Source organism: Branchiostoma lanceolatum, chromosome 14 (genome assembly GCF_035083965.1).
Source record: "Branchiostoma lanceolatum isolate klBraLanc5 chromosome 14, klBraLanc5.hap2, whole genome shotgun sequence".
Taxonomy (NCBI): Eukaryota; Metazoa; Chordata; class Leptocardii; order Amphioxiformes; family Branchiostomatidae; genus Branchiostoma; species Branchiostoma lanceolatum.
The window spans coordinates 10038036-10063474 of record NC_089735.1 but is presented as its reverse complement, the minus strand read 5'-3'; the positions used below and the strand labels follow the sequence as shown (position 1 = coordinate 10063474).

The window sequence follows — 25439 nt, the reverse complement described above, 5'->3', positions numbered from 1 at the left end:
TGACAGTGAAACATATGTGGCTACTCCGATTTCAATTGCTAACAAAACTATTTTTTTTTGGTCGATTCAATTTTTGGAAGCAAAAGAGAAGACAGACGCGTGTAACTTGTGTTTTATTTAGCCTCCGATGCAGACTCCTCCCGGCTGTTTTCTTTTTCAAGTTCAAGAAAACAGCCGGGAGGAGTCTGCATCGGAGGCTATGTTTTATTATTGTAGGATTACTAGTTGTAGATTTGTTAGAGTTATTAGGACATGGATATTTTGTTTGGATAACCTCTTCCGTGACATAGATAAGAAACACGCACAACGTACAGGCGCATTTTTACAGGCGCACTTAAAACTTTAAAGAGAGACATCTGCTTGAAGATTAGTAAAATTATGTACATTTCCCCTGTCTCCCCCGTTTCAATAGTTGGATAGTCCAAATGACCTGTGACCCGGAAGTTATAACAACATTTCCACTTTAGCGTTCTGAGCACATTTTGCATTTCAGCTATCTTGATTTGCAACTTTTACTGACGTTTCACCATACCTAAGGCAACATGGATCTTCCAAAGCCACCCGAAGGTTCGTAAGAGCAGCTTTTTAGCATTTCTGCGTAGCTATGAAACCTTGAACGATTTTTAGAACCAAGTTTTACTAAGAAGGTGGGGAGGGGGGCAGCTTGCGGCAACCACCAAAATTATCATGATCATGATAAAGATTATCATAAATTTGTTGTTGAATTGTTTGGCCTTTGTAAGTTTCCTGCGGTATAAACGGAACTTTTCTGTTTAAAAAAACAACTAACGTTACTAGCTTGCCAAAAGCTTCAAATTATTATGTACAGAAAAATAATTAATGGTGAAATTATGATCAAATTATACAAATTATGTGAGCGGAAGCTCGACCAAAGTAAAGTAAGGTAAGTACATTGTTATGGATCTACAAATTTCCATTCATAATACCCGTTACATTTGTCGCGCAAAAAAGTTCTTCATAAATATTTTTTACAAACTTGCCTCTTAAATTGATATAGTGTTAAGCAAGCAGTTTTCAGCTCTTCCTCAACTGAAGATATTGTAACATGTATGATCCAGTAACGTATGTGCTTAACTTGTATCCACAGAGCCTGAGCTAAGAAATATCATTGACAAACTGGCCAACTTTGTGGCCAGAAACGGACCGGAGTTTGAGAAGATGACCAAGCAGAAGCAGAAAGACAACCTGAAGTTCAAGTTCCTGTTTGGCGGAGAGTTCTACAACTACTATCAATACAAGGTCACCACAGAGCAGCAAAGTAAGTTGTGAAACCGTCTGACTGTGTAAAACTAAAATGTAGTGGATTCTTGAATGTCATTTCTAATACTGGAAATTTATAAATTTTCATCGACGTTTGATTTTCTTGCATGAGTTGGTAGGTCAGATTTTCGCTGTGTTTTAAGTTTCCGATCAAAACAATGATGTTATGATGTATTACTAGTAATCGTGTAAATGGCTACATGGTTTAGGCTATTGGACATGAGATTGAGAGGTTACAGGTTCAATTCCTGGCTAGATACTGTGTTCTTCGGAAAGTTACTTACATGTACCATAGCACGACTTTGCTTTATTACTGCACCCAGGTGTACATGTAAATGAGTACCTAGCCTTCTTTGGGAAGTTAAAAAGGTGCACATGGTACCGTAGAAAGACAGGGATGGGCTCTGCCTTCCAATACCCATTTCTTTTATCATTGAATGAATGAAAGACCTTTATCGTGCATTCATGCCCAGAGGGGCTAGGTACAGGTCGTCTAACTTAACACATGGAACATACACATGACACAGTGGATGAACAACCCACTGCCCTAGCCTGTGTTACACAATCTCTCATTGCTATGAACTATTTGGCTAGGGATCAGGCTACCCACTACACATACAGCCTCAAAATGGCATGCCATACTATGTGTGTTCAGTTTTGTCCATCTTTCCTAACAACATACTATAGATTTCATAATGAAGGCATTTTTTTTCTGCCAACCTTTTTTTATTCGCACCCTCGCATCAGTTTTGGGGTTTGTTTGTTTGTTTATTTTGAAACACCTGGTTCTCAGAGGATGTCATCCATATAATCAATCCTTCCACAAAATGTGGTAAATCGAAATAAATAAATAATCAAATCAACCTGTAATATGGTGTACTGGTCTTGTTTTGTTTCAGTCTTAAACCAACAGAAGCAGAAATTAGCCCAGCAACAGGCCATTATACAGGAGGCAGTTACTCAACAGGCCATCCAGTCTGCACCCTGGCAGTCTACACCCCAGGGGCCGCCACAGATCCCACCCCAGGGGCCGCCGCAAGCCCCACCCCAGGGGCCGCCACAGATCCCCCCTCACATACAGGAGCAGATCAGCCAGTCCAACTCTAACCTGATAAAACAACACCAGGTTCTCATGGCTCAACAGCAGGTATAGTACAGCTGAACATTCACTCCCGAACGAATAGACAGACGAACGAACGAACAACAAGTTGTCTTTTTTACATACACTGTGTTAGTATAACTTAGTTCAACAATACAAGAGTTTCGAAATCCAAAGAAAATGTGTCACATCACAAGTTGCCTTGAACTTGAAGCCACATTGGCATCCACATTCTTACTGTACCACCAAATATGGCCCGATTTTGAACGTTATATTTATAGCGCTGTCGCATGATCATCGTATAATCGCAAACTAAGGACAATATTGGGATAGTCTTACATTGTACATGAACTGTACAGAATTCAGTTGTCATGTCATTGAAAAGGCAGTGTTCTATCCTTGTCAGCAGTTATGATCAGTTCTGTTACAATCTGCTTTGAGGTGCCACAACATCAAAATATATGTAGTACAACGACCCACGGATGAATGTGACTGCTCCCTAGTCCATGCCTTTTTCCTGACAGGAACAAATGACACAACCATCCAGTAGGCCCAGGAAGTGTTGACTCATTAATGCACAGATTTGTAACCCAGGCTTGTGATTGGTCCACACAGCCTGCCTAGTAATTGAATTATTTAATATTTTTTATTCTGATGAAGGAACAAATTGACACAGCCATCCAGCAGGCCCGGGAAGTGTCGACCCAGAACCTGGCCAAACAGGTGGAGCTGGATCTGTCTGAGTTTGACAAGGTCGTTCAACCCATCATTGAACAGTGCACCAAGGATGCCATCTCAGTAAGTCATGTGCCTTTAGTGATGCAGGGCTTGAAATTCATTTGTAAGGTGCACTGTATTATAAAATGACTAACAAACTGGTATATGTGCAATGTACCAACCACTAAGCATTAAGGATTTTTAGAAGTTTAGAAAGATCATTGAATTGTCCTGACTACAACTTACAAGTACCAAAGTTAGATTTAGATTTAGGTATTTTTTAGTTTTTCTGAAAGTTATTGTAGAGTGGAACTGATGATTGTCACCAAGTATGTACTAGTACGGAAGGGCATTCTTTATTAGATATCCTTTGAAAATGATTGCAGTTTGATGCTCAAAGTTAGATGTCACATGTTGTTAAGTGTCAATGTAATATAGATGAATGTTATATATAACTTATAACTTTCCTGCTGTTGCGTGGTGTGTTAACAAACCTGGTCTATAGCCGTTTTAAAAATTCTTTTGAAATTTCTTTTCATTTTTCAAGATTATTTTCCTTTTTTTGTATTTCAAATCTCTTCAAGTTCTTATGATGTCACCATTTTAGATTTATTACTGAAGCATACTGAGCATTTGTAATTTTTGATTCCATAAAGATTTTCTATTTCAAATTTTTGCTATTTATTACATTTTAAGAGTTGCCTATTGGTCCCTACATTTAAGGCAGGTAAGGGTTGGATCTTCAATGCGTCCAAGTCTGCCGACCACTGCAAGTGCATATCCCAGTACCTGTTGTGCCGCATCCTGGGCAAAAGTTCTACGTTTGAGCTAAAACTACATCTCATCTACCTGATCAACGATGTGTTGCACCACTGGTAGGAACTTTCAATGATTATAACAGTGCTAGTACTTTGAATTGAAGCTATATATTCTCTAAACTTTTGCTAAAACTGCTTTGTCTTGCAGTAAGTTAGCGACTATAGCATATTGTACTTGAAATGAACGCTGCCAACCTTATGAGACAGTTGTATGATATTTGTCGGTTTTTGTCTTAAGATTCTTGCTTTCACTCTGTGTTCTTCTCTTGGTGTGTTTTTATTTTCAAGACCATGCATGTATCTACAGTTCAACCAAGTCTATTTTACTTCACAGTGTCAGAAAGCAAGCAGAAGACCTCAAACAGGTAATTTCATGACAGATTTATGATATGAATACTTTGAAATGGTTAAGTATTGTTTATTGTTAAAACGACATCCATTAGTGAATTACACAGGTGCACTTCACTACTGTAAACTGTAGAACATGAAATCTGAATGTGCATCTCGATAGCTAAGTTCATTTAAAAGTGCCCCCTAGCAGACTTGTACAGCACTGCAACATTTGTTCAAGATTGAACTGAAGCATTACATACATGTATGTATCTGTTAGGGAAAGTGTTTAATCTATGTTTCTATTGTTCTCATAAAACAGAGCCTGCAGTCTGTGGTGGTTCCAATTTTCAGTTCAGCACAGATTGGAGCAGAAGAAGATAAACAGCAGAAACTCACCAAGGTAAGACCCAAAACTTTTCAATGATTAAAAATGTCTCTATATAAACTACAGAGATATATTTCACACTGTTTAGTATGTTCAATGTACAAAATGTACATGTAGATTGCCAGCAGATGAAAGTTAACATCTGTTAACAACTGTTTTCATAATGGCTTATGATAATAATTATTGTATCATGATTGTGTAGTGAAACAGAAAATATCATTTACGTGTACATAAATATTTGGAGAATTTTTTAGTTCGATGATAATTGCCCTCTTTGATATATTTGAATTGTTAAGCTTTGCTGCTTTTCTTGGTATGTGCTACAATAAAGATGTCCTAAACAGATATCATTATCTCTACAGCTTCTGGCTCTTTGGGAAAAGAACAACTATTTTGAAACATCCATCATTGAGGTAAGAATTAGTTATCAGCATATCTATTGTCAGGAGCATAACACTCATAGACAAAGAAGGCACATCAATTGTCAGTAAAATGGCAAGGAAAATGTGTCAATACTCAAAAGAGGTGAATATGTTGTGTTAGTAGAATATGATTTAATTGTGTGTATGTACTTACATTTCTCTATGTAAAAGGTGTATGGTAGCTGTGCTTGTGTTTGTGAGTTGTTGTTTTGCAATTCTAGGGACATTTGGAATTGGATAAGCTAAGATAGAAACTTTTATTGCCTTTTAGTGAATATGAGATGCCATGAAGGGTTTTGATATCAAGAATTGTGTAGATTTAGACAAGTAATGTATATATATATCCAGTCAATGACAGTGACAAACAATTGTTTACAGCTAGAATAGAAATCCATTTCTTCAACTGTTACCATTGATTTTTGTTCACAGCAACTGAAAAATCCAACAACAGCACTTGCCCAGTTTCATGTAAGTTTTCACATACATATTGTGTATTTGACAATGTGTATTGCCTTTGTTGCTGCTTAAATGGTATTTTTGGACTTAAACATGTACATATGTGTGCTTTTTATATATTAAATGCTTTTCAGAGTTGCCAAGTATAAATATGTAGTTTAAATATTTTTAGAGGAAGGATTGCTATGGTAATTACTCAGAAGGCATGCTAATTGTATGACATTTGTACAAGTACAAGCACACAGTAAGAAATCCTTTGTTTCAGACTAAAAAAAATAAAAACCTTGAGTTAATCATGAGTTGTCTGTGGTTTCAGACTAATGAGATGCAGCATCATGCAGCTGTAGTGCAGCAGGTGCAGACCATCATCCAGCAGCAGTTCCAGCAGCTGCAGAACCAGCATGAAGAGTTTGTGCGCCACCTGACAGCGCAGGCCACCATGCCGCCACACGGACCTGGGCCTGGTATGTGTCGGCAACCTGTTTTTCCCTCCATTCACTCTTAATCTAACGAAATAATGAAAAATTATTGATCTTGAAATGTTCCAAGTAGTTTATTTTTTGTGGTGATCTTTCCAATTCACGACACTGTTGATAAAAAAAAAATATGCATTCACTGTAGAAGGGGAAACAAGGTTTTTGTGGTTTCAAGTTTGCAGTTGAAACAATCTTATAATGCAGTTGCTGCAGTAATAGAGTGGAAATTTTACAGTACTACAAAACTGTTTCAACAGCGAGCTTAAAATTACCACACAAACCTCCTTTCCCCTTCTACCAGGAGATTTAGTGCCTGTGAAAAGAACTGAATTTACAATACCTACATGTATACAGCTTCTTAATTGTGCATGGACAATAGTTTATTGTTATTCTGCTTTAACGTAATTACACAAATTACAATGTACATAAATGTTAAGAATGTGATTCTCACCTGAAGCACCAGGTACGACCACAGCAGGTGCGACGTCTGGATTCCCCACACCCCATCAGGTGTCCCAGGTGCAGGTGTCAGCTCCCTACACTGAGACCAGCCAGGGACAGATGCCACCACATTCAGGTGCTCATCTTATTATGTTATTGATTTCTATCTATGATATCAATATTGCTTCAAAATAACTTGCTAAGGTAAAAAAAAAGTAGTATGGCACATGTATTTCTTTAACAGTGCATGAAGATATCATTTTTTTCTTTTGTGTAGGGACTTTTCCGACTTCCGAGGGACAGATGATGCCCAACCCCCCCACCTACCAGAACGTACCACACATGGGGCAGCCCTACCATCCACCACCACAGCAATTTGACTATCAACATGGTGTGTACTGTTATACATCATAGGGCCTACTGAGTGTCTTGTGTATTCTATTTTATTTAAGGATAACAATAGTCATGTAGTTTCAAGTTTTTGAAAAAAGACAAAAAATAATGATTATCATTCTAATGAACATCAGACTTATAAGTTATGTTTCGTAAAAGAACATCAATAAGAAATCATTCTGCTTAATTTCAAAAATGTTTAAAATGCATTGTCTCAAAACATTTTGATTGAATAATTGAATTCAGTTCCATGTATATACCTTTACTGGTTCAAATTCAACTTTGTTTGGGAGAATGTTCCATGTGCAGTATTTTTGTGAATCACTAGGTGGTGCACATAACCAAAATAATATTTGATTGCAAATGATGGCTACATACCTTTATGAAGCCAATACAGCTTTTTCATGGAAGTTGCCTAACCCCATAACTAATACATGTCATTGCACAAATTCTGTGCCAAACAGTCGGATGGTTAAATGTCGGTCTATTCTCTTCGCAGGTCAGCAGTATCCACCCAACTTCCCCCCTCCCCGTGCCCCACACATCCAAGACTACAACCACGGACACCCCCTCCCACCCCCTCCTGACTTCAGTAAACCCCCTCCAGGGTTCCCCAACTTCCCACCCCCTATCCCTCCCCCTGGGCCAGGGGGTCCAGGTGGCCCTTCAGCCCCCCCAAACATCCCCCCTCCTAACATCCCTGTGATGAGACCGGATGACGCACACCTCATGCCATCTGTTCCTTACTATGAACTTCCTGCAGGACTCATGGCACCACTGGTCAAGGTATGTTTTTTTTTATCTTCCTCTAACACAAGAAAAAAAAAAAAAAGCACTTTTAAAGAAACAGTAGATTTTTATTGAATATGACAGTATTATACAACAATAGTCAATAGGGATTTTACCTGCTGATTTCTACCTTCCTCTGGGCAAAACTCACTGGGTGTAATTCTACCTCCAACTGCTAGATGGCGCTGCAATGTGAAAAATGCAATCCCAAATGTGACTAAGCCTGTATCATCATGCTTGATCCCATTGGTTGTGAAACAAAGAACTATGTTATCCATTTATGGACCAGCCTGATGATACTATTTTTGGAAATAACTTTTAAACAGCTCATGGTTTCTTTTAAGTAGTTGGGAATATGGATCAATTTAGTCAGCCAAATACTGGTTATCACTACAAAATCACTAAAAGCTTTAAGCTATAAATGTCTCTTTATCTTATCTATTTTTTTCCCTTACTAGTTGGAAGACACAGAATACAGACCTCTGGACCCAGAAGACATACGTTTACCACCTCCCATGCCTCCAAGTGACCGACTACTAGCAGCAGTGGAGGCTTTCTATAGTCCGCCATCGCACGACAGACCACGCAACAGGTAAACCCATATGCTAAAATCAGGCACATTTATAAGTCTTTAATCTATATAGTACATGCAAGCATCACGCCTGACTGGGGGTAAATATAGTTTTTTGTTGATATCAACATGATAACAATATGTTTTTCTCCACAGGGGAAACAACTAACATTATAAGTGTACAATGGTACATGTATGACCTGTTTTGTTTTGTTTATGGTTATGGGTGGGCAGGGTTTCGCGTCCGCACGCGTTGACAGCAGGCCAGGAATGATCTCAGGCCATCCTGCTCATATGGTTCTACTTAGCTACGAGTACATTGAGGACAGACCGTGTGTGGTCGATCATAACCTAAATAAACATATTTTTCATTTCCACCCACAAATGAGAGAAGAATAACAATCTTTATTTGTAAAACTTCACCCTGTGTACTATATTTTGTACATCTTTCAAATCTTTATTTGTCTAGATCAACATGGCAAAAATACACATGTGAAATGAATCCTACTATATTTTATATTGTATAAACAAATGTAAAGATGTAGCTCAGACAAACATTGCCTTTTTTTCTAGTGAGGGCTGGGAACACAATGGATTGTACGAGTTCTTCAAGGCCAAGAGAAGGTATTCACAGATGAAGATGAAGGAAAAGATGCGACCCAGGAGGTAAGAAGACTCTGCTTGCTTGATTGCCATTGTACAAAATGTTGGAAAGTTTTGCAACATAGAATTGTTTTCTGATCATCTCTTGTACATGTTCTTAACACCGTTAACCTTCTCCCTGCTGCTTAACTCTGTAAACAAGAGGGAATGGGGTGCCAAACGGCTACTCCAGTGTGCTAAAGGTCAAAAAGTAAAACCAAAATACATGTGTAAACAAAACATCTTGTCCTGCTTTGCCGTAAATGCAGGTCAAGATCCAGGTCTAGAGGAAGAAGGCATCGCTCTCGCTCAAGATCCAGAGGAAGATCCTACTCCAGATCTCGCTCTAGATCTCGCTCCAGGTCCAGGGAAAGATCCTACTCCAGATCCAGATCTCGAAGGTAACTCTAACAATGTACATGGAGAATGTAGCATACAATGAAAGAAACATGTTTAAAAGTGTGGTTCTTAAATTCATGATTGTATTATTTAGTAATGTGTGTCCCTTTCGCTTCATACATGTACATGTATGTCAGTTTTGACAGCCGATGAAATTGTACCTTTTTTGTTTTACTTTGAATCTGATCAATTTTGACCTGTTTTCTTCTGACAGCTACTCCAGGTCAAGGTCACGTTCAAGATCACCAAGTCCACGCAGAAAGAGGTCAGTTGAATACATTGCATAATGATTTTTTTTAAATATCAGCAGAGTCAGTAAAAAAAAGCTAGATTTTTTACTACATCCTTGCATAGCAAAATTGTACAGGGATGTCTCCAGGACCCAGCCACTTTGCCTGTAGGGACGAACAAAAATTCCACCCCATTTGTCCAAAAAAGCTGAACTTAATGAAAGATTTAACAAAGAAAATGAACAACATTGGCTTCCAATTGAATCTAATTTTCTATAATTGAGTCTTTTCCTCTGAAATATGCCACAACCAGTCATGAAGGCCTGCAATAGGTGCCCCCCACCAAAGAACGAGTGGGGCTGAGAAAAATTCAAAGCTGGATACAGCACTGGCTTAGTTTCCCCAGAAAAAAATACATGTACAGTACATTTACAGTACATAGATAAGTTCTATGTCAGTCACATTGTGCAACTTGTATTCATGAACACCTTAATGTACTTCACTTGTACATGAGAGTGTTTCAGGCAATAGTACTGCATGGGTGTTATTCTGACAGTGGTTCAAGAGTCAACTTTTATCCCTACTGTACTTCCTTATGATATAATGGTGTAAGCCATATAATGTAGCAATATAGATAAACTGTACCTAAACTACACATATTTTGCAAAGTTACAGACTGAGTGTGTTCTTCATTGATGACAGAAACATGAATAAAACACTTAACAGAGTGCTTATTTAAACTTCTTATGTAGAAAACCCATGCTTTCAACAGGATCTCAAATCAAAAACAATGTTTTCATCTTTTTCCAGTTCTACATTTTTATCTTTTATGGTAGGAATAATATGTTTTAGCAACAAAATAAGTAAAAAAGTTATATTATACACATGTACTTCAGTGTAAGTGCACTGAGTATTCAGGTACAGTATCGGTATGTTGATGTTCCCGTGTTTTTCACCTGTACCTAAATGATTTTCTTGGTGCTGTGCCAGTCCTTATTGCCGGTACACTGCATGACATGAGTCCTTTTGGTATATTGCCGTTCCAGTATTTTGGACCTGTACCTAAATGTTTTTCGTGATACTGTACTGGGTACCGATACACACCCCTGCTATGTACATGTACATAATTTTTGTACCCCTTGATTTATTAAGCCATGCCCATTGTATTAAACTGGCTAATAGAATTCCCGCTACTTTCTATACAGGGCTGGGTCCCACTCCCCACTCCCTTACCAACGTACCTCCCGCTCAAGATCAAGGTCACATTCACGGAGTCCTTCTCCAGCCAGCTTGTAAGATAACAGTTTACCTTAATGTCGTATGCATGCCTTCTACTGTTTAACAGTGGTCATACAGTACACGTACATGAATGCATTGTGCTTGATTTGAACATCAGCTAAAAACAGACCTCAATGCCCATACATGTGAATTACAGTTTAATTTATACATGTAAAGTTTTAGATGCTAAGGCCACACCAATTTAATTTCTTGGTTAACGGATTTTTTTTTAAATTTTAGCAACAAAAAATATCATGAAAACAGAAGGCTGGGGTGAAAACTTGCACCTGACCCTGTTCACACCCTGAAACTGTATGCACCAAAGTACAAACTTTCCTCTGAGATTCTGTTTTCATTTTGGAGTTTAGCATTTTTTTTAAAAATCCGTTAACCAAGAAATTAAATCAGTGTGGCCTAAGTATGTGATAACAAAAGCTGATACATTTTATAGTGACTCTTGCATGTAGAAATGCTATTTAGTTGCTGGGTTCAAGAGCAGCTGCTACCTTCTCCCTGCTGCCTAACCCTATGAACAACACAACTTTGGTGCCTAAAGGCTACCTTGGCAGGTTGAGGGTTAAACGCCCCATTCACAGGAGAGTGCAGAAGATGCTGTGAAAAACTTGCGATTTTGCATGCTATAGATTCAGGCGTTGCTTTATGAATCCTAATTAAGCAGTACTAGTGTGCAGTTATCTAGATGTACAAGTCAGCCTCCATTTAAGATTGCAGAACATAAATAACAGCATGCAATTTTACAATTACAGGTAACAGAACAAATATCCAGAGTCATAGACTTGGAATGTGTGTGAAATGAGATTGTTGTTGATTCTCTTATGTGTTATATCTACAGCTCCATGCCGTTCTATGAATCAGCTACCATGGACACCAAGATTAGTTCTGCCAACAAAGGTCACCAGCTGCTTACAAAAATGGGTAAATACATCAGTCTTCTTTTTTCTTTCAGTGCATAACCAGTAAACCACCTTTAGGCATAAGACACCAGTTTGTACTGCAAAAACAAGCTGGGCAAAACAAAACAGAAAGATTTCACCATCTCGCACCAATAGGGACCTCCACTCTGATTGGTAAGCGTGGTGGGTTCTTTAAAATACCTGAAGTGTTACTATCTTCAACCACAAGGCCTCTGCTTTATGTCCCGTCCGAGAGGACGTCTGTAACCGAAGCCAGGTACTACTTATTTTCACTGTGTCGAGTGATGAAATACATATACAAATTTAGATGTAAAGCGTGTTTCCAACGGGCACAACATTGGGACCTGCCAGAGATCTACTGTAGATTCAAATCCTGAACCTTTAGATTGTCAACAACCCTAACCACAAGGCTACCATGTTTTGCGTTACAGGTTGGTCGGGAGCTGGCCTTGGTGCTACAGAACAAGGGATTCAGGAGCCCATCCGAGGGGGTGATGTCCGTGACAGGACGGACATGTTCAAAGGGGTGGGGGTGACAGTCAACGACCCCTTCGAGAACTTCCGCAAGAGCAAGAGCCAGTCATTCGTGGAGAGGATGAAGGCCAGAGGGGAAGGAGGGGCGTAAGTCCTTCATATCTTTGACTTCTTGAAAGGAATTCTTGGACACAGAATAAAGTAATAGAAATTCTTTGTGAAAGAAAAAATTCAAGATGAACAACAAATAGCAGTCATGCATGTTAGTGTCCTTAGTAACATGTATCTGTATTAAATTTGAGTACAAGTACGATTATAATTATATGATATTACAGAGCTCGAAATTCATTTTTGAGAATAGGTGCACTGGTGCACCCAACCAAAAAAATTAGGTGCACAGAAAGAATTTTGGGTGCACCACATAAAATCAAGTTTAATGTTAGCAAAACAGAATTCCAAAGTTTAAGGTATGACGAAAGGTTATTTTGCCTTTCTGATACTTACATTTCAAGAACATTATGTATACTAGCGTACAATAGTATACCTTTAGCCTGTAACGTACAAAAATATCTAGGCGCACCAGTGCACCCACAGTCAAAAATTAGATGCACAGCTCCAATTTTTGGTGCACACAGGTGCACATGCACCCACTATTTTGAGCCCTGTATTACAGTTCATATTATTATAATTTTTGAAATAATTAATGCATATCCCTTTCTGTTCCAGGACCTGACCACCCTCCAGGATATGTATAATTTGTATTCTACAACTGATGTGCTCAGATGATGATGATGATGCTCAGATAATATACCTGGTCCGGTTTACTTATTGGTTATGTTGACTTGAACTATTTCTACACTATGACCTGCTATGGTTAAAAATGCTTGTTATCCTAAGGTACAAAATATATAAGTGGAAAAGCAAGGTTTTCCTTCATCTAAGTAATAACTTGAACTCGAAGATTTTCTTCCAACCACTTATTCAAATGAAGCTTTTGATCATCGATATTAAAACTACAATCTTTCAGTTGTACTTTGTTTGTTTCTGGATATATTCTTAACCCAAGGACCTTTTTCTTAAAGCTTACTTTATACAAGTAAGTATTCAAATGTAAACCATAACTCTGTTGTTAGAAAGGTAACAAGTAGTCAGACATATGTAACAGTACAGTATATTCATTGTAGGGCTTAAGTACAACTACAGAATGTTAAGTAACTTTCTCTAGACCTTCTAGTTTTGAATTTAGACCACAGACCTGGCAGTATCAGTAGTAATCAACATGTGGAGTGAAATTTGTCATCACCATCTTTAACTGTTATGTTCTGTTCTTTAAAAGCTGTCATCTCTTGTACAAATAAAGAGCAACCACTCAGAACAATTTCATCGCAGTTGTACTTTGCTTCAGAAGTGTGGTTATGTGCGACAGATTACAAGTCTGTGTGATAAAAAAATGATAAATCAAAAAAGGTTAATTAATTATATGTGTTATGGTATAGTTAATGGCTTTTCCCAACATTATATTAACTACATGTAGTCTTTTAGATTGTCGAAGGTTAGGCATCTGTCAGAACTAAGTATATATAACCAAAGACACAATTTTGTTCACAAATTTGTCCTTCGTTTATTACACAACCTTTTGTGACAATTTCACATGACAGGAACAAGAAACAAACTGTCATAGGTTTCAAGTTTGTTATCACCATGGAGTGAAATTAACAAACTATCCATTCCAGCTTTTCAATTGAAGCACACAATCATGATTTTACAACATTTTACAAACCACTGTACTGTGCATTCAAAAGAATAAGCAAAGAACTTTCTGCCATTCTCCTCTTTTTCCCATTTCTCAGCTACTCCTTGATTCAGGTACAATCTCTTTCTCCCTAACTTTGTTTATCTTGCAGTTACATATCCTCTTTTCCTCGCTTCCAAAAATGTAAACTTTGGAAATGAGAAAGCCCCGAGTTCCTACACTGTTTTGAATGGCAACATTTAATTGTCAAAGGACTATGAATAAGTCTGTACATGACCTAAGTTACAAAAGAATCGAAATCTTGATGATGTATCATTCTATGATCAACAAAGCTCAGTCTGTACTACTACATACATTTATTTTACCAAGGTCAAGAAACTCTGCATTAATGGAATTAACCATTATTTTTTGGCCATTTTCTACATAAGTTTTTATGAGTGTTATCAAATATGACAAGCCAATTAACAATGACATAGGGGAATCCATTTATCAGTGATGCTGCTCCACTTGAAAAGTCACAGCAAGTATCCCTGTATATCATATATCTGTAAAAGAAAGGACAATATTTCAGTCAAAACACTTCTCAAAAACATTATTTTACTATGAATATATCAAAACAAAATCAATGAAAACAGATTTGAGATGATATTCCCACATTTACAAAAGTGTAATTTAACAGGCAAACTACATTTATATCAGGAAGATACTGGATACTAAGAAATAATGTCACCTTTATAAAAAGGCAATTCAAACTCTATGACAATAAAATTCAAGGTTTCTTTCCAGACGTATCGAGAGACACTCATCTTCAGCGTCACTTTAAAGGACTGACAAAAGGAATCAACACTAGTACTTCTTACTGGAAAAAAACGGTTTACTATGCCAAATGATCGTATGCAAATGTCACTTAAATGCAAAAAAGTTCACCTTAATTTGTGGGTAGGGACAGGAGGGTGTTCTGTCCGGGAGGAAGGTACGCGACGTTGCGTGACCGGGAGAGCTGTAGGGCGATGTCTTCCGCAGCCTCCAGCCTACGCAGTTCGATCAGACCATCGCCAGCCTTGTGGAACTCTGTCGCCAGAAGTTCCGCAGCTTTGGAGTCGCCTTCCGCGATGATAATGGCGGCGATCTTCTGTTGCTCAGCCTGGAAAAAATTTTGTTGTTCGATTAATTCATCCATGGAAATAGCTGTAAATTATCCTTTAGGTACTAAAGACATAGTCCTTGTTTTTTCTCTCTCAAACAAACTGGAAAAAAGGTTCTTCTTTAAAAAGCAGAGACTCGAAGGTTGTCATACTCTACAAGAAAAACAAATGAACAAGTACAAATGATGAGTACAGTGCTACATGTAGTTATCATTGAAGCTACATGAAAATGAGAGCAGTATCTGATTTGAAGAAATATTCCTTCATTGAATTTCACATAAAAGATTTATGATTGAATTTATTAAGAAAGGACCTGAAAAGCAGTGTTTAGTCACCTTGGTTAAAGAAAACAGAACTAGATAAATTGATTCCCAAGTATAAGTGACTATAACAAGTTCCTCCTTGCTTATTTTTCCTTGTCACAACTCCACCCACCTACAAGTAAGAAAGAAGAATATGAAACTATTATCAACTTTTCCTGCCTTCTTCCCCTAAATGTTTGCAATTCTTGGATATTCAGCCTCCCAAAACATTGGTGGAAGACAACAACACATGGCAACATGTACATCAGCAAATCTGCTAGTCAATGATGCATCCCAAATATTTTTTATCTAGAGGGTAATCCATTTCATTACTCTCATAACTGCTCGCGAGAGCAATAATTCTATATGATTTCAGGAATGTGTTTCGCTAAAATCATGTTAACAATAACAATTTGTTGTGTCTTTTTTGGTTTAGGACAAGAACTTTGCAGCATTTTTGTATAGGAACATTTCTCAAAAAAATAGGTAACTTGACTTTTCTGGGTCGCCCTCTCTAAAAATGGGCTCAGAGCATTCCTTAGTACGAGGGATGCATGGACAGTCAAGCAGAAATGCAATGATAGTACAAGTACAATGATATTTACATGTTTAATGCACAAACCTTTTCTACTACAAATCTAGCCTTCTCTGCATCCTGTTGGGCAACCTGCTTGGCCTCAACAGCAATGGTGAACTCTCGGCCAAACGTCAAATGGGTCTAATATCGGGAGGGAAACGTGAAACACTTGTGTTACATCCGCAGAGGAAAAACGGACATACACATATCCTTACCTTTTCTACGACAAACCGCGCCCTTTCTGCTTCCTGCTGTGCCACCTGTTTCTGTTCAACCGCGGAGGTAAACTCTCGGCCAAAGGTCAGATGTGTCTGATGGCAAAACACTCCGTTAACATAAACATTTCATTTCATTGCAATGCTGGGTAAGGCTACATGTATACTATTTCTGTATTATGCATGTAGTATATACCTCTATGTAGTAATGGAAAAGCAGAGACGATTTTTGAGACTTTACAAAAGTCAAACGCAATGACTGAAGCAAGTTGCATCGTTCAAAACTATGCAGCCTAATTCCAAGAGTTTGAGAACTGAATTCAAATCACTGAACATTGTTTTCTATAATTGATGTTTTCCTTTACGTTTAATTTTCATTTTTGAATATCAGTTAGTTAGCAGCCAACATAGCATTGCACTTGACAATACATGAAATTGACAATAAAATATCTTTACAAATTACATACAATTTAAAAGCTGGCCTTCAACACAAAAGCAACATGTTGTTTCATCTCTTAAGAGCTTAAATTTCAATATAGACCACAAAATTTGTAAAAGATTCTCTGTACACTAGATAGAGATTCCATCTTACCAACATTGAGGATTCACATTTTGATTGGCGATCTTTAACAACTTACAAGTGAAATGTCGTCCAGGATGAGTCCAAACTGTGCAGCCCGCTCCATGAGATCCTCCGATACTTTCTGGGATACCAACTCTCTCTGTGTGATCAACTCACTGGCATCAAACTGGGCCTGCGAAACAATCATACAGGACCATAAAGAAACAGAAAGCGTACATTTATTCTGTGTACAGTTTAGCTTGTACCAGTGCAAATATCTAGAGGTTAGACCGTAGAGTGCTTAATTTGCATTTGGATGGTTGTGGGTTCAAGGTTTTAGAAATGGAGATGGACACTGCCCTATAGGCAGAAGGGTGTGGGGAGGGTTTTAACTTAGTGTACAGAGGCATGGAAGCTCGACATGGAATGGGGCATCCAATAGAGCATGGTAAACTCTGGCAATCTTCTCCCTGCAGGTAATGAGAAAATGGCTACTGATCAGCCATCCCTATTTGTAGTATAATGCAGGAGTATCATCACTAGGGCTATCAAAGGCATACATGTGAGGTTAAATATCAATGTGCTTTTCATCTAAAAGTGGCTGCTAACAATTCCAAATGGGAAATAAAGACCGGACTGATACCGATAGGTTTCATCCACACACACTCTTAAGTGTGGTGGGTTCTTTAACATGTTCAAGGTGTGGTTCTCTTCATCCTCCCCCTCCGACCCCCTTCCCCCCGGACCCAACTTAACGTCCCTTCCGAGAGAACATTCTTGTTCAAAGCTAGGTGCTCATTTTCACCTGCATGAAGTGAGAAAATTGGTGTAAAATGCCTCTCTCAAGGGCACAAAATTGGGATTGCTTTTTCTTTAAAGCTTCGAACCCAAAACCCTTAGATTTTTAATCAACAACACAAATCACAATGCCACCACACATAAAAAGAACTTAACCTTAAAGAGATTATAGTATTCTACATGTACTTACGACTACAGCCTTCAGAACTTCATTAGTAATGGAAGGTAGCACTCTCTCGTCGTAGTCTGTTCCCAGACTCATGTACAACTTGGGCAGGGAGGCTGCCACCGGTCGGAACAGGATTCGCAGGGTAATGTTCACATTCTGGAGATCTGAAAAAAAATTATGATTTCTCATGAAGAAAAATACAAAAGGTTGCAGAATTTCAAAATCGCCACAGACAGTAGAGTGAATCTTTCACCTGAAAATCTAACCTATCACTAGTATCAGTAACATTGAATGGGTCCTGATGAACTGAAAATATTGGCTGATCTCTTAAAACTGCCAGAGATCACCAGCTATATTGCTGCTGAGATTTTCTTTAGAGCTCACAGACTTGTTGTATTTGGTATTCTCCAAATGTGTGACGCTGGCTTTATGTTTATCTTTTGTATTCAAGGATAAGGCGCCTATGGCATCCGTCTGTTAGTTTTGGAAAAGGGCTCCCTTGGAAATCAGTTACAGAGTTAACTGAAGGGACCATCCTAAAGATTCATCAATAGATAAAGGATATTGCTTGAAGAATGCAAAGTACTTTTGGGACCACTGTGGTGTGGGAACACATTTGACCTAGCAGCATCCCTGTCTAATTTAAAATTTAGGATTTGTAGAGAAGGTCAGCTCCCCTGGGTAAGGGGACACAATGGCACCCCTCTTCCTCTCTTTAGAAAGATCCCTACATGTACATCAACTACTGTAATTCTTGTTTCTTTCACTGTAACTTTATGTTCACTGTTTTCATGGTCACCTATGTACCGTGAACTTATCATCACCATGAAAAAAACCGGTTGTAATTATTTATGATTCCAATCACTTGGCACCATCGTGAAGTTAAAATTCAGTGAAAATGTCCATTCTTCTTCCACCGTGAAATTTTGCTACTGTGAAGATAATGTGAATTACAGTACTTGAACTAGCCTGGATACCAGACTCTTTGCACTGGATGATATTAACTCCTTTTGGCTGGGGTAGCATGTCATATGCAATATACATATGTAGAGTTGGCACCCGGTCTCTTTGGCAGCCGATCTCTCAAGTCTAAATCTATCGAGTGCAAGAGATAATTAGGGGCCATGTGCTACCTTTGGTGGCAGGGCAAATTTGCTCCCCCAAACCAAGGATTAGCGACTGTAGCGTGGTGGCCTGGTACCCAGGCTTTCTCTCAGTAAATGCGTTACCTTTGCTTCCTGTGATGACAGGAATGTTGCGAGGTCTGGCCCTGCAGTCGAAGATGATCGGCCTCTGTACCCAGGGGATCAGGAAGTGTGTCCCCTCTCCGCTCACAGTCTCTTTCACTCCGGTGAAGCGGTCAAAGATGACCGCGCGATGGCCAGCATCAACTGTAGAAAATTATATAACACAGTAGAATATCGAAGATGAGTACCAGTAAGTTATTAATAGATGGAAAATTTCTATAATCACAACGTGATACTCAAAATTATTACAAGTGTAGCGGAATTGTCTAACGTTCAACATCTACACTACAATGAATTGAAGTTGAACAATGAATTCTGACACATGCAAGAGCAAGGCGATATGATGCAAGGGGAAAAATCATGCCCCCCTCCCCACACCAAAATGTTACAATGTTGCACAAGCACCATTAAATGCAATTTGTTTCAATAGTATACATATGCACGCGTTTAAAAGATACACAATCTGTTTAAGTAGTATTCTTACCGTTATACAAGGCTGTGTTGACCACGCCGCCGACTACAGCGATCCCAAAACCGATCCGTCCGATCGTGTTGAATAACCTCGAAGCTGCGGCCGACATCTTGGTATGGTTCACTGTGACCTCTCTGCAAATTTTACCGACTTTAGTCCCGTTTCAAACCTTTGACAACCAAAACAGCGTTCCAACAACGTCTTAGGAAGTGGCTGAAGTTTAAAAGATTAGTGAAATGTGCCAAAAACTCCACTTTTTCAGGTATTTTTGAAGAGAAGTCCGCTTGACATGTGCGTAGGTCCACACACGAGGTAAAATTTGACCTTTAGCGCTGCAGTGTATCATGGGCCATGGGATAAAGGAAAACTAGCTCCTGATTCGGCAGAGCGAAATACGGTATCGTAGTTATCTCTAAGCAGATGTAGGGTGTGGCTTTTTACGCCGTGTTTTTGTGGCATATTGTACAACTTTTAGGGTTTTCCACGTTCATATCTATTGTACTTAAATTTCTTTACAATTTCAAGGGTCGAATAATGACAACAGTCAAAAGATATGATGACGTAATTAATACAATAAATGTGTTTTTATTGCCTAATCAACATTGGAATTAGTACAATATTATTCCACGGTCTATGTCATAAGATTTTCAAACAAGTATCATAGAGGCTTGAGCTTAAGCATTATTGCCCGAGACAATGACAATGAAACAACTTTGCACATTTGCCTTTCGACCCCTCAGTGTCACAAAACATATATAAAACAGGCAAATTTGTTATTGTCATGTAGTAATATGAAAAAAAAAAACTCTTTAAGGCACATAGATATCGCTCCATTATCGATTGTTGTCAGAACTTAAAAGCCAAATTCTGTAGTAGACTATATACTAAGCTTATATGTTACTCCTTCAGCTAACACTGGTGATTAGATACTTGACGTCACTTCTGGAAACATGGAAAGCAATAAACAAACAATACATGATAAGTAAATTCAATAAACAGATAAACATTGAAAGCAATGTTACCTTCAATTTGTCTACATGTAAACATTCCATGTTGATGCTAGCTACAACTAATACTAGCTAGTATTCGTTTATCACACTGTTGGCAGAGTGGTGGTTTTCTGAACTGTGACGATAACTGCGTCGCTTATTACAACCGTGTGCATGTAAACATGTACTATAATGTCTTTACAGTGCGAATACATCTAACGGATCTGTATTTCTACCACTCCAAAATAAACAAAAAAATCAGTATTTTTATTATATTTTCACCAAATTGTTTGCAACATGTTCTTTTCTAATCATACTTCATTACCTTCCATACAGTGTAATTTTCCTGTCAAATTTGTACCCTTTCCATAATCATGTGGATTTTTTTTTAAATTTTCATGTATGTGTAAACTAATTTTGGTTGCGCCAGCATTATAGCGTACATGTATTTTGACTTGTAAAGTGGCGGATATTTGCTCCATATGTCCATCTGATTTTCTAAGAAATGCTGACAAACAAATCTCTTTTCTCTACACCAGACTACTTATTACGTTTCAACAAGTTTTTGCATGCGATCTTTAAATCCCTTCCTACAAACGCATAAATAAAAGGATTGAGAACGTTGTTTAGATAAACCACGTTGTAAAGGTTTATCAAAGCTTTAAACAAGGTGCTAGGCTGTTTATCGTACGGCACAAAATAGACAAATAACGTAATTACCCCATGCGGTAGCCAAGTGAGAAAGAATATGAGAGTTACCAGCATGAATATCTTAGCCATGCGGTTTCCTTGTCGCTTCCACCTTGCCTGTATTCTCGATTCTGCTGTGCTCCTTACCCTTCCACTGTTTGGTCCATTTTCGCCGTTTAGAGTACTACTTTCTATGGAGGCTAGTTCAATCTTACAAATGTTTGGATCAGACCTTGTCTCATATCTGCCTGCGGATGTAGTTTTGTCCCTGGTGCCTGGTGACGTAGTTGGTGGTGGTGCTAACGCTCCGATTGGATGATCACCAGAACCGCTGGCCAATCCGCGATCGTAGTGATTTGAACTGTCAACGGTCGAGGTTTCATAGCCAGACGTTGACGGACTCTCTGACCGGTATCGGTAGCGTCCTTCCGCCGGCACGGCGAGCTCGGACATTGACACGGCCGCGATGGACTGGGCTTTGTCGCACAGTTTGTCACCCCTTTCTCTTCGTCTAAAGATTCGAAAAATGCCACCAAGCCGACTTTTGCCCAACTTCCTAGGTTGTGAAGAAGGGGTTGTGGTGATTTTTATGACAGGTCGTTTGTGAGCCCTGCCGACTATGCTGCGAAATGTCCGCACGTACAAGACGGCAATCACCAAAGACGCCGCTAAGGTGACGCCTATCAACAAGTAGGAGTATGCAGAAACGACCGTAGCATACCCGGAATCCTTCAGAGAACATCTATACACATTCCAGCCGACATTAGCTTTAAGTACTAGCTCATAAATTGTTAGAAGGGGGCAGCAAATCACGGCAGAAGCTACAGCTCCTACCGACACGACTACTTTAGATCTAGGGATGGTGGTGGCAAAAGCAATTGGTCTATGCACGGCTAAGTAGCGTTCGACGGCAATGCTAAGAAGCAACACCACAGAATACATGGAAAGGGTGTGAGTTAGAAACGGAGTCAATCGGCAGAGAAAGTCGCTTGGGTACGAATATTGCAGTACCGATGCGGTGATGTCCAGTGGAATCAGTAACGCACAGGTGACCAGGTCCACGGCAGCTAGCGCTAGGATATAGACACTTGCCGAGGTCTTCTTCTTTTTAACATAGACTACTGCTACAGCAACGTTTCCGACAGTCCCGATACACGCGAATATGGGCAGAAATACGAGAGAAGGCAGGTAGATTTGCGATTGTTGTTGATTGAACCACGATGCGGGGTCTTGGCACACGGTACATTCGAAGGTACTGTTGGGTTGCTGGTCGGCCGTGGTGTTTCCAGGTGCCATTCTCTTACGCTGAATGTTGAAGATTCGTGTATTCTTCGCTTTTGGAACCCTCTGGTCAATAAGAACAAACAAGTGGTTCTTTGAAGTAGCAGGCAAAGTCTTCTTGCTCCTTCAATGGCCTTGATAATCTTGAACTGATCTCAAAGTGATGGACTTAAGACTAGATCGATCAGACAGCAAGTCTAGCTAGAGACAGGGAGTTTGAGTCAGTCAAGGGTAGGGTTCTTCCTTCAAGAGAAAATATACCGTGAATCGCTGAAAATATATCGTCAAGAAACTTTTGAAGATACGTACTGTATTCAGAACTGTTGTTGAGATTGAGTCACTGGTACTGTACTGACGATGGTTGGCAAGTCCCTCGCATGCACACGCAGCCCAACTGTTAGCTACTCCGGGCTCATTGGAATAGATGTAAACGGAAAGATGTCAATTAGGCAATCGCCCAGTCAAACTCTTCGAGTGAGCTCGCGTTTTGTGGTAGACGTTTCAACGATGACTCTGACAGAACCGACCGAAATGATCTACGGCAAACAACTCAGTTAATAGGTAGCCGAATTCTGTACAACACATTCACGACTGTCGCAAGACTAGATATGTTGTACTTTCCACGATGACGAATGCGATCGGGCCCCTTCACGTTATGATTTATATAGTATGTATTCCAAGGTGGAAGGGGGTAAATTATCGGAAAGGAAATATCCATTACTCTGAAGATGAAAGGACGATCTTTACGGCTGCTTAAGAACATGAATATCCCAATGGACTTTTTATGTCTCTAATTTGAAATAAAACAAGAATACGCCTACCTACGTATTTCGATGATGATCATATGATATTTACAAAGAAAATTGTCATTTGCACAGCTGCCGTGGGCTTGATATTGCAGTGTACTGAAGTAATTATACATCACCATTAAGACATTACTGAATGACTTGACAAACATACGAAACCCAACTTTGATGTATGGAGGAAAGATAAACCAATTATATGAAATTTAACAAGAAATATTTCACCGGATAAGGAGGAAACTACCTTAATGTGCTGTTGTACGCAACAATTACGCAACCAAGTCATGAGAGAATTTAGAGACCATCTGATGACATAAATAGCTATCATTTAATGGATATTTGTGTTTAAAAACATGGCATTACTCGTGACTCAGCAAATGCGACGGAAACATCTGATTTAGCTGGCTATATGCTGTTTAAACATCAAATTATATCTATTTTCATGGTTATTACGATAAGAACATGAATCTAATGATCTAGTTTTATAAAGGCCACGGAAGGTTGCCAGGATTTTAGTAAAGACACCGATAGCATGTCTCTGTTGTCAAGTCTAAAATGAACGGTAAGCGACGTAAACAAATACTCGTACTTACACTTCGAGAAACACAATATACATGTAAAGTCCAGCGAAAAGAAACTGATTTTGAATTTATTGGTACATGGCACTTTTATGAAAATAACTTCGGCTGTTATAAATTATGTATGCTTAATACATACTTATAAGTTTAAGAACAGCAAACTAAAAACAACTGTTTCGTGTCACAAAAAAAGAAGACATTTCCCAATTCCAGCTTTAGGGCATCAAAAGAGTTACGTATTGTTAGTTTTCATCACTACCGAGTCGGGAGTGGGTAATTTGCGCGCCTGCTGCCTTCCTTGGATGTGGTAGCCGTTTCTCAGGCTCCCTCTCCGGAACCGAACCCTGATTCCCCGTCACCCGTTGCCACCATGGTAGGCACAGAACCCATTACCGTCGAAAGTTGATAGGGCAGACATTAGAATGATCTGTCGTCGGTGGGTGTAAGTTCCTCTCGGTGTTCGCAAGATTAGCTCACGGCGTCTATTTTTCACCGGGTCCCGGGTTGATTTTAAGTCCAAGCTAAAGTCACCTCGGGGTCCGATGTTCCATATTTTATGTGCCCCAATGCTAATCTGGGCCCCCCTCCACATCTGCTTGGAATCTGCATGACCGCAAAACTACGAAGGCCCGCAGCGACATAACACAATCCTGTGTTCAAAATAGATAGATATACGCGCCCAAAAATAGCCCGGTAGCCGAAGGGTTTCCTACAAAGGACACGTAGGGATCACGCCCGAAAAAACAGCCCGTTAACTACCCAGCAGGACTCTTTTTTTTTCAAATTGTGACCGAAACATGATCCAGAGTCATAAAAGGGACCGGGGCGAACCCCGGGTCGGTCTTGGTCTGATAAATGCACGCCAGACCGTGAGGTCGGCGCTTCTTCCGCATGTATTAGCTCTAGAATTACCACAGTTATCCATGTAGGATGTGACGATTAAAGGAACCATGACTGATTTAATGAGCCATTCAAAGTTTTACTCAGATTGCTTCGTGTATGGATCAATCTTTGTGACAAGCATATTACTTCTAAAAAAATAATAACTGTCTAATGTGGACGTACGAAGGCAAGGTACCGCATGCCCCCTCACTTCCGACGGCTGACCACTTCACCCCCACCGAAGATGGCAGGGGAAAGCGCCGGCGTCGACGGGCGGTGGGCAGCAGAGCCAATAGAATGTGTACTTTGCCCATGCTCCTGCAATTATTCAGCACTTTGATTCTTAATTGGGCCCGAGTTAGAACTGTATGATCTATTACCTTATAAAGCTTATAATTGGAATACGAACCATGATGGAAAAGATGATTTGAAAGGCAACAAAACACACAAAACTGAAAAAGATACACTTTTGTTTCAATGAAATTCGTTTGAACTGGTGCTCAATGGTCGCCGCCTCAGTGGTAAGATGGTATGACCTAGTTAGAATCATAAGTCGTGTTCCATAATTAATGAGTTGTAGGTCCGTGGCAAAACTTAGTTAACAGCCAAAAGGTTTCATCTGAAAAAAATTCCCATAAACGCGGTTTTCAAAGATATCTTGATCTAAAAAAAATATGCCGATTCGATTTATCACCAGTGTTTGATTTAACAAAGAGATGATGGACGTTTAAAAGATCAACGTTGCCTTTTAAGCGTCAAATCACTCATTGAAAATTATTCTGGGAACCCAAAGATCCTTTTCAAAAGGAAAGACGTGTTTGATATGTCATTGAAGTA

At 39.2% G+C, this 25439-nt stretch overlaps 3 protein-coding genes across 5 annotated transcripts; 1 reads left to right on the top strand and 2 right to left on the bottom strand.

Annotated features, from left to right (window-relative positions):
• The first annotated feature begins 426 nt into the window (after positions 1 to 426).
• Positions 427 to 13517, top strand: LOC136448122 (calcium homeostasis endoplasmic reticulum protein-like). 2 transcript variants are annotated; one of them, XM_066447272.1, is made up of 21 exons: positions 427 to 567; positions 1109 to 1279; positions 2181 to 2428; positions 3041 to 3178; positions 3821 to 3972; positions 4250 to 4280; positions 4568 to 4648; positions 4996 to 5046; positions 5485 to 5523; positions 5828 to 5975; positions 6445 to 6564; positions 6706 to 6819; positions 7321 to 7607; positions 8069 to 8202; positions 8755 to 8847; positions 9093 to 9224; positions 9437 to 9487; positions 10658 to 10744; positions 11584 to 11666; positions 12097 to 12286; positions 12866 to 13517. In XM_066447272.1, the coding sequence occupies exons 1-21, from the start codon at positions 543 to 545 to the stop codon at positions 12870 to 12872; spliced, it is 2382 nt and encodes a 793-aa protein (XP_066303369.1). In that variant the 5' UTR covers positions 427 to 542; the 3' UTR covers positions 12873 to 13517. The 2 variants fall into 2 exon arrangements, with proteins under 2 accessions (XP_066303369.1, XP_066303370.1); XM_066447273.1 differs by lacking the exon at positions 10658 to 10744.
• Positions 13518 to 14026: 509 nt separating this feature from the next.
• On the bottom strand, positions 14027 to 19701 carry LOC136448124 (prohibitin 1-like). 2 transcript variants are annotated; one of them, XM_066447276.1, is made up of 7 exons: positions 19392 to 19701; positions 18890 to 19051; positions 17682 to 17824; positions 16770 to 16886; positions 16132 to 16227; positions 14820 to 15036; positions 14027 to 14437 (listed from the first exon to the last, which is right to left on the bottom strand). In XM_066447276.1, the coding sequence occupies exons 1-6, from the start codon at positions 19486 to 19488 to the stop codon at positions 14821 to 14823; spliced, it is 831 nt and encodes a 276-aa protein (XP_066303373.1). In that variant the 5' UTR covers positions 19489 to 19701; the 3' UTR covers positions 14027 to 14437; position 14820. The 2 variants fall into 2 exon arrangements, with proteins under 2 accessions (XP_066303373.1, XP_066303372.1); XM_066447275.1 differs by lacking the exon at positions 16132 to 16227 and adding an exon at positions 15962 to 16057.
• Positions 19702 to 20807: 1106 nt separating this feature from the next.
• On the bottom strand, positions 20808 to 22699 carry LOC136448123 (probable G-protein coupled receptor No9). The gene has a single exon (XM_066447274.1). It carries the CDS (start codon positions 22352 to 22354, stop codon positions 20909 to 20911), a length of 1446 nt encoding a protein of 481 aa, XP_066303371.1. The 5' UTR covers positions 22355 to 22699; the 3' UTR covers positions 20808 to 20908.
• Between the last annotated feature and the right edge of the window lie 2740 nt (positions 22700 to 25439).

Excerpts from the sequence above, each read along its gene's own strand:
- LOC136448122 (XM_066447272.1), top strand. The coding sequence starts at position 543 with ATGGATCTTCCAAAGCCACCCGAAG. Across the intron at positions 6,565-6,705 it reads ACAGATGCCACCACATTCAG|GGACTTTTCCGACTTCCGAG; the intron begins GTGCTCATCTTA and ends TCTTTTGTGTAG. Across the intron at positions 9,488-10,657 it reads CCAAGTCCACGCAGAAAGAG|GGCTGGGTCCCACTCCCCAC; the intron begins GTCAGTTGAATA and ends CTTTCTATACAG.
- LOC136448124 (XM_066447276.1), bottom strand. The coding sequence starts at position 19,488 with ATGTCGGCCGCAGCTTCGAGGTTATTCAACACGATCGGACGGATCGGT. Across the intron at positions 16,887-17,681 it reads AAGTTCTGAAGGCTGTAGTC|GCCCAGTTTGATGCCAGTGA; the intron begins GTAAGTACATGT and ends ATTGTTTCGCAG. Across the intron at positions 16,228-16,769 it reads TCCTGGACGACATTTCACTT|ACACATCTGACCTTTGGCCG; the intron begins GTAAGTTGTTAA and ends TTTTGCCATCAG.
- LOC136448123 (XM_066447274.1), bottom strand. The coding sequence starts at position 22,354 with ATGGCACCTGGAAACACCACGGCCGACCAGCAACCCAACAGTACCTTC.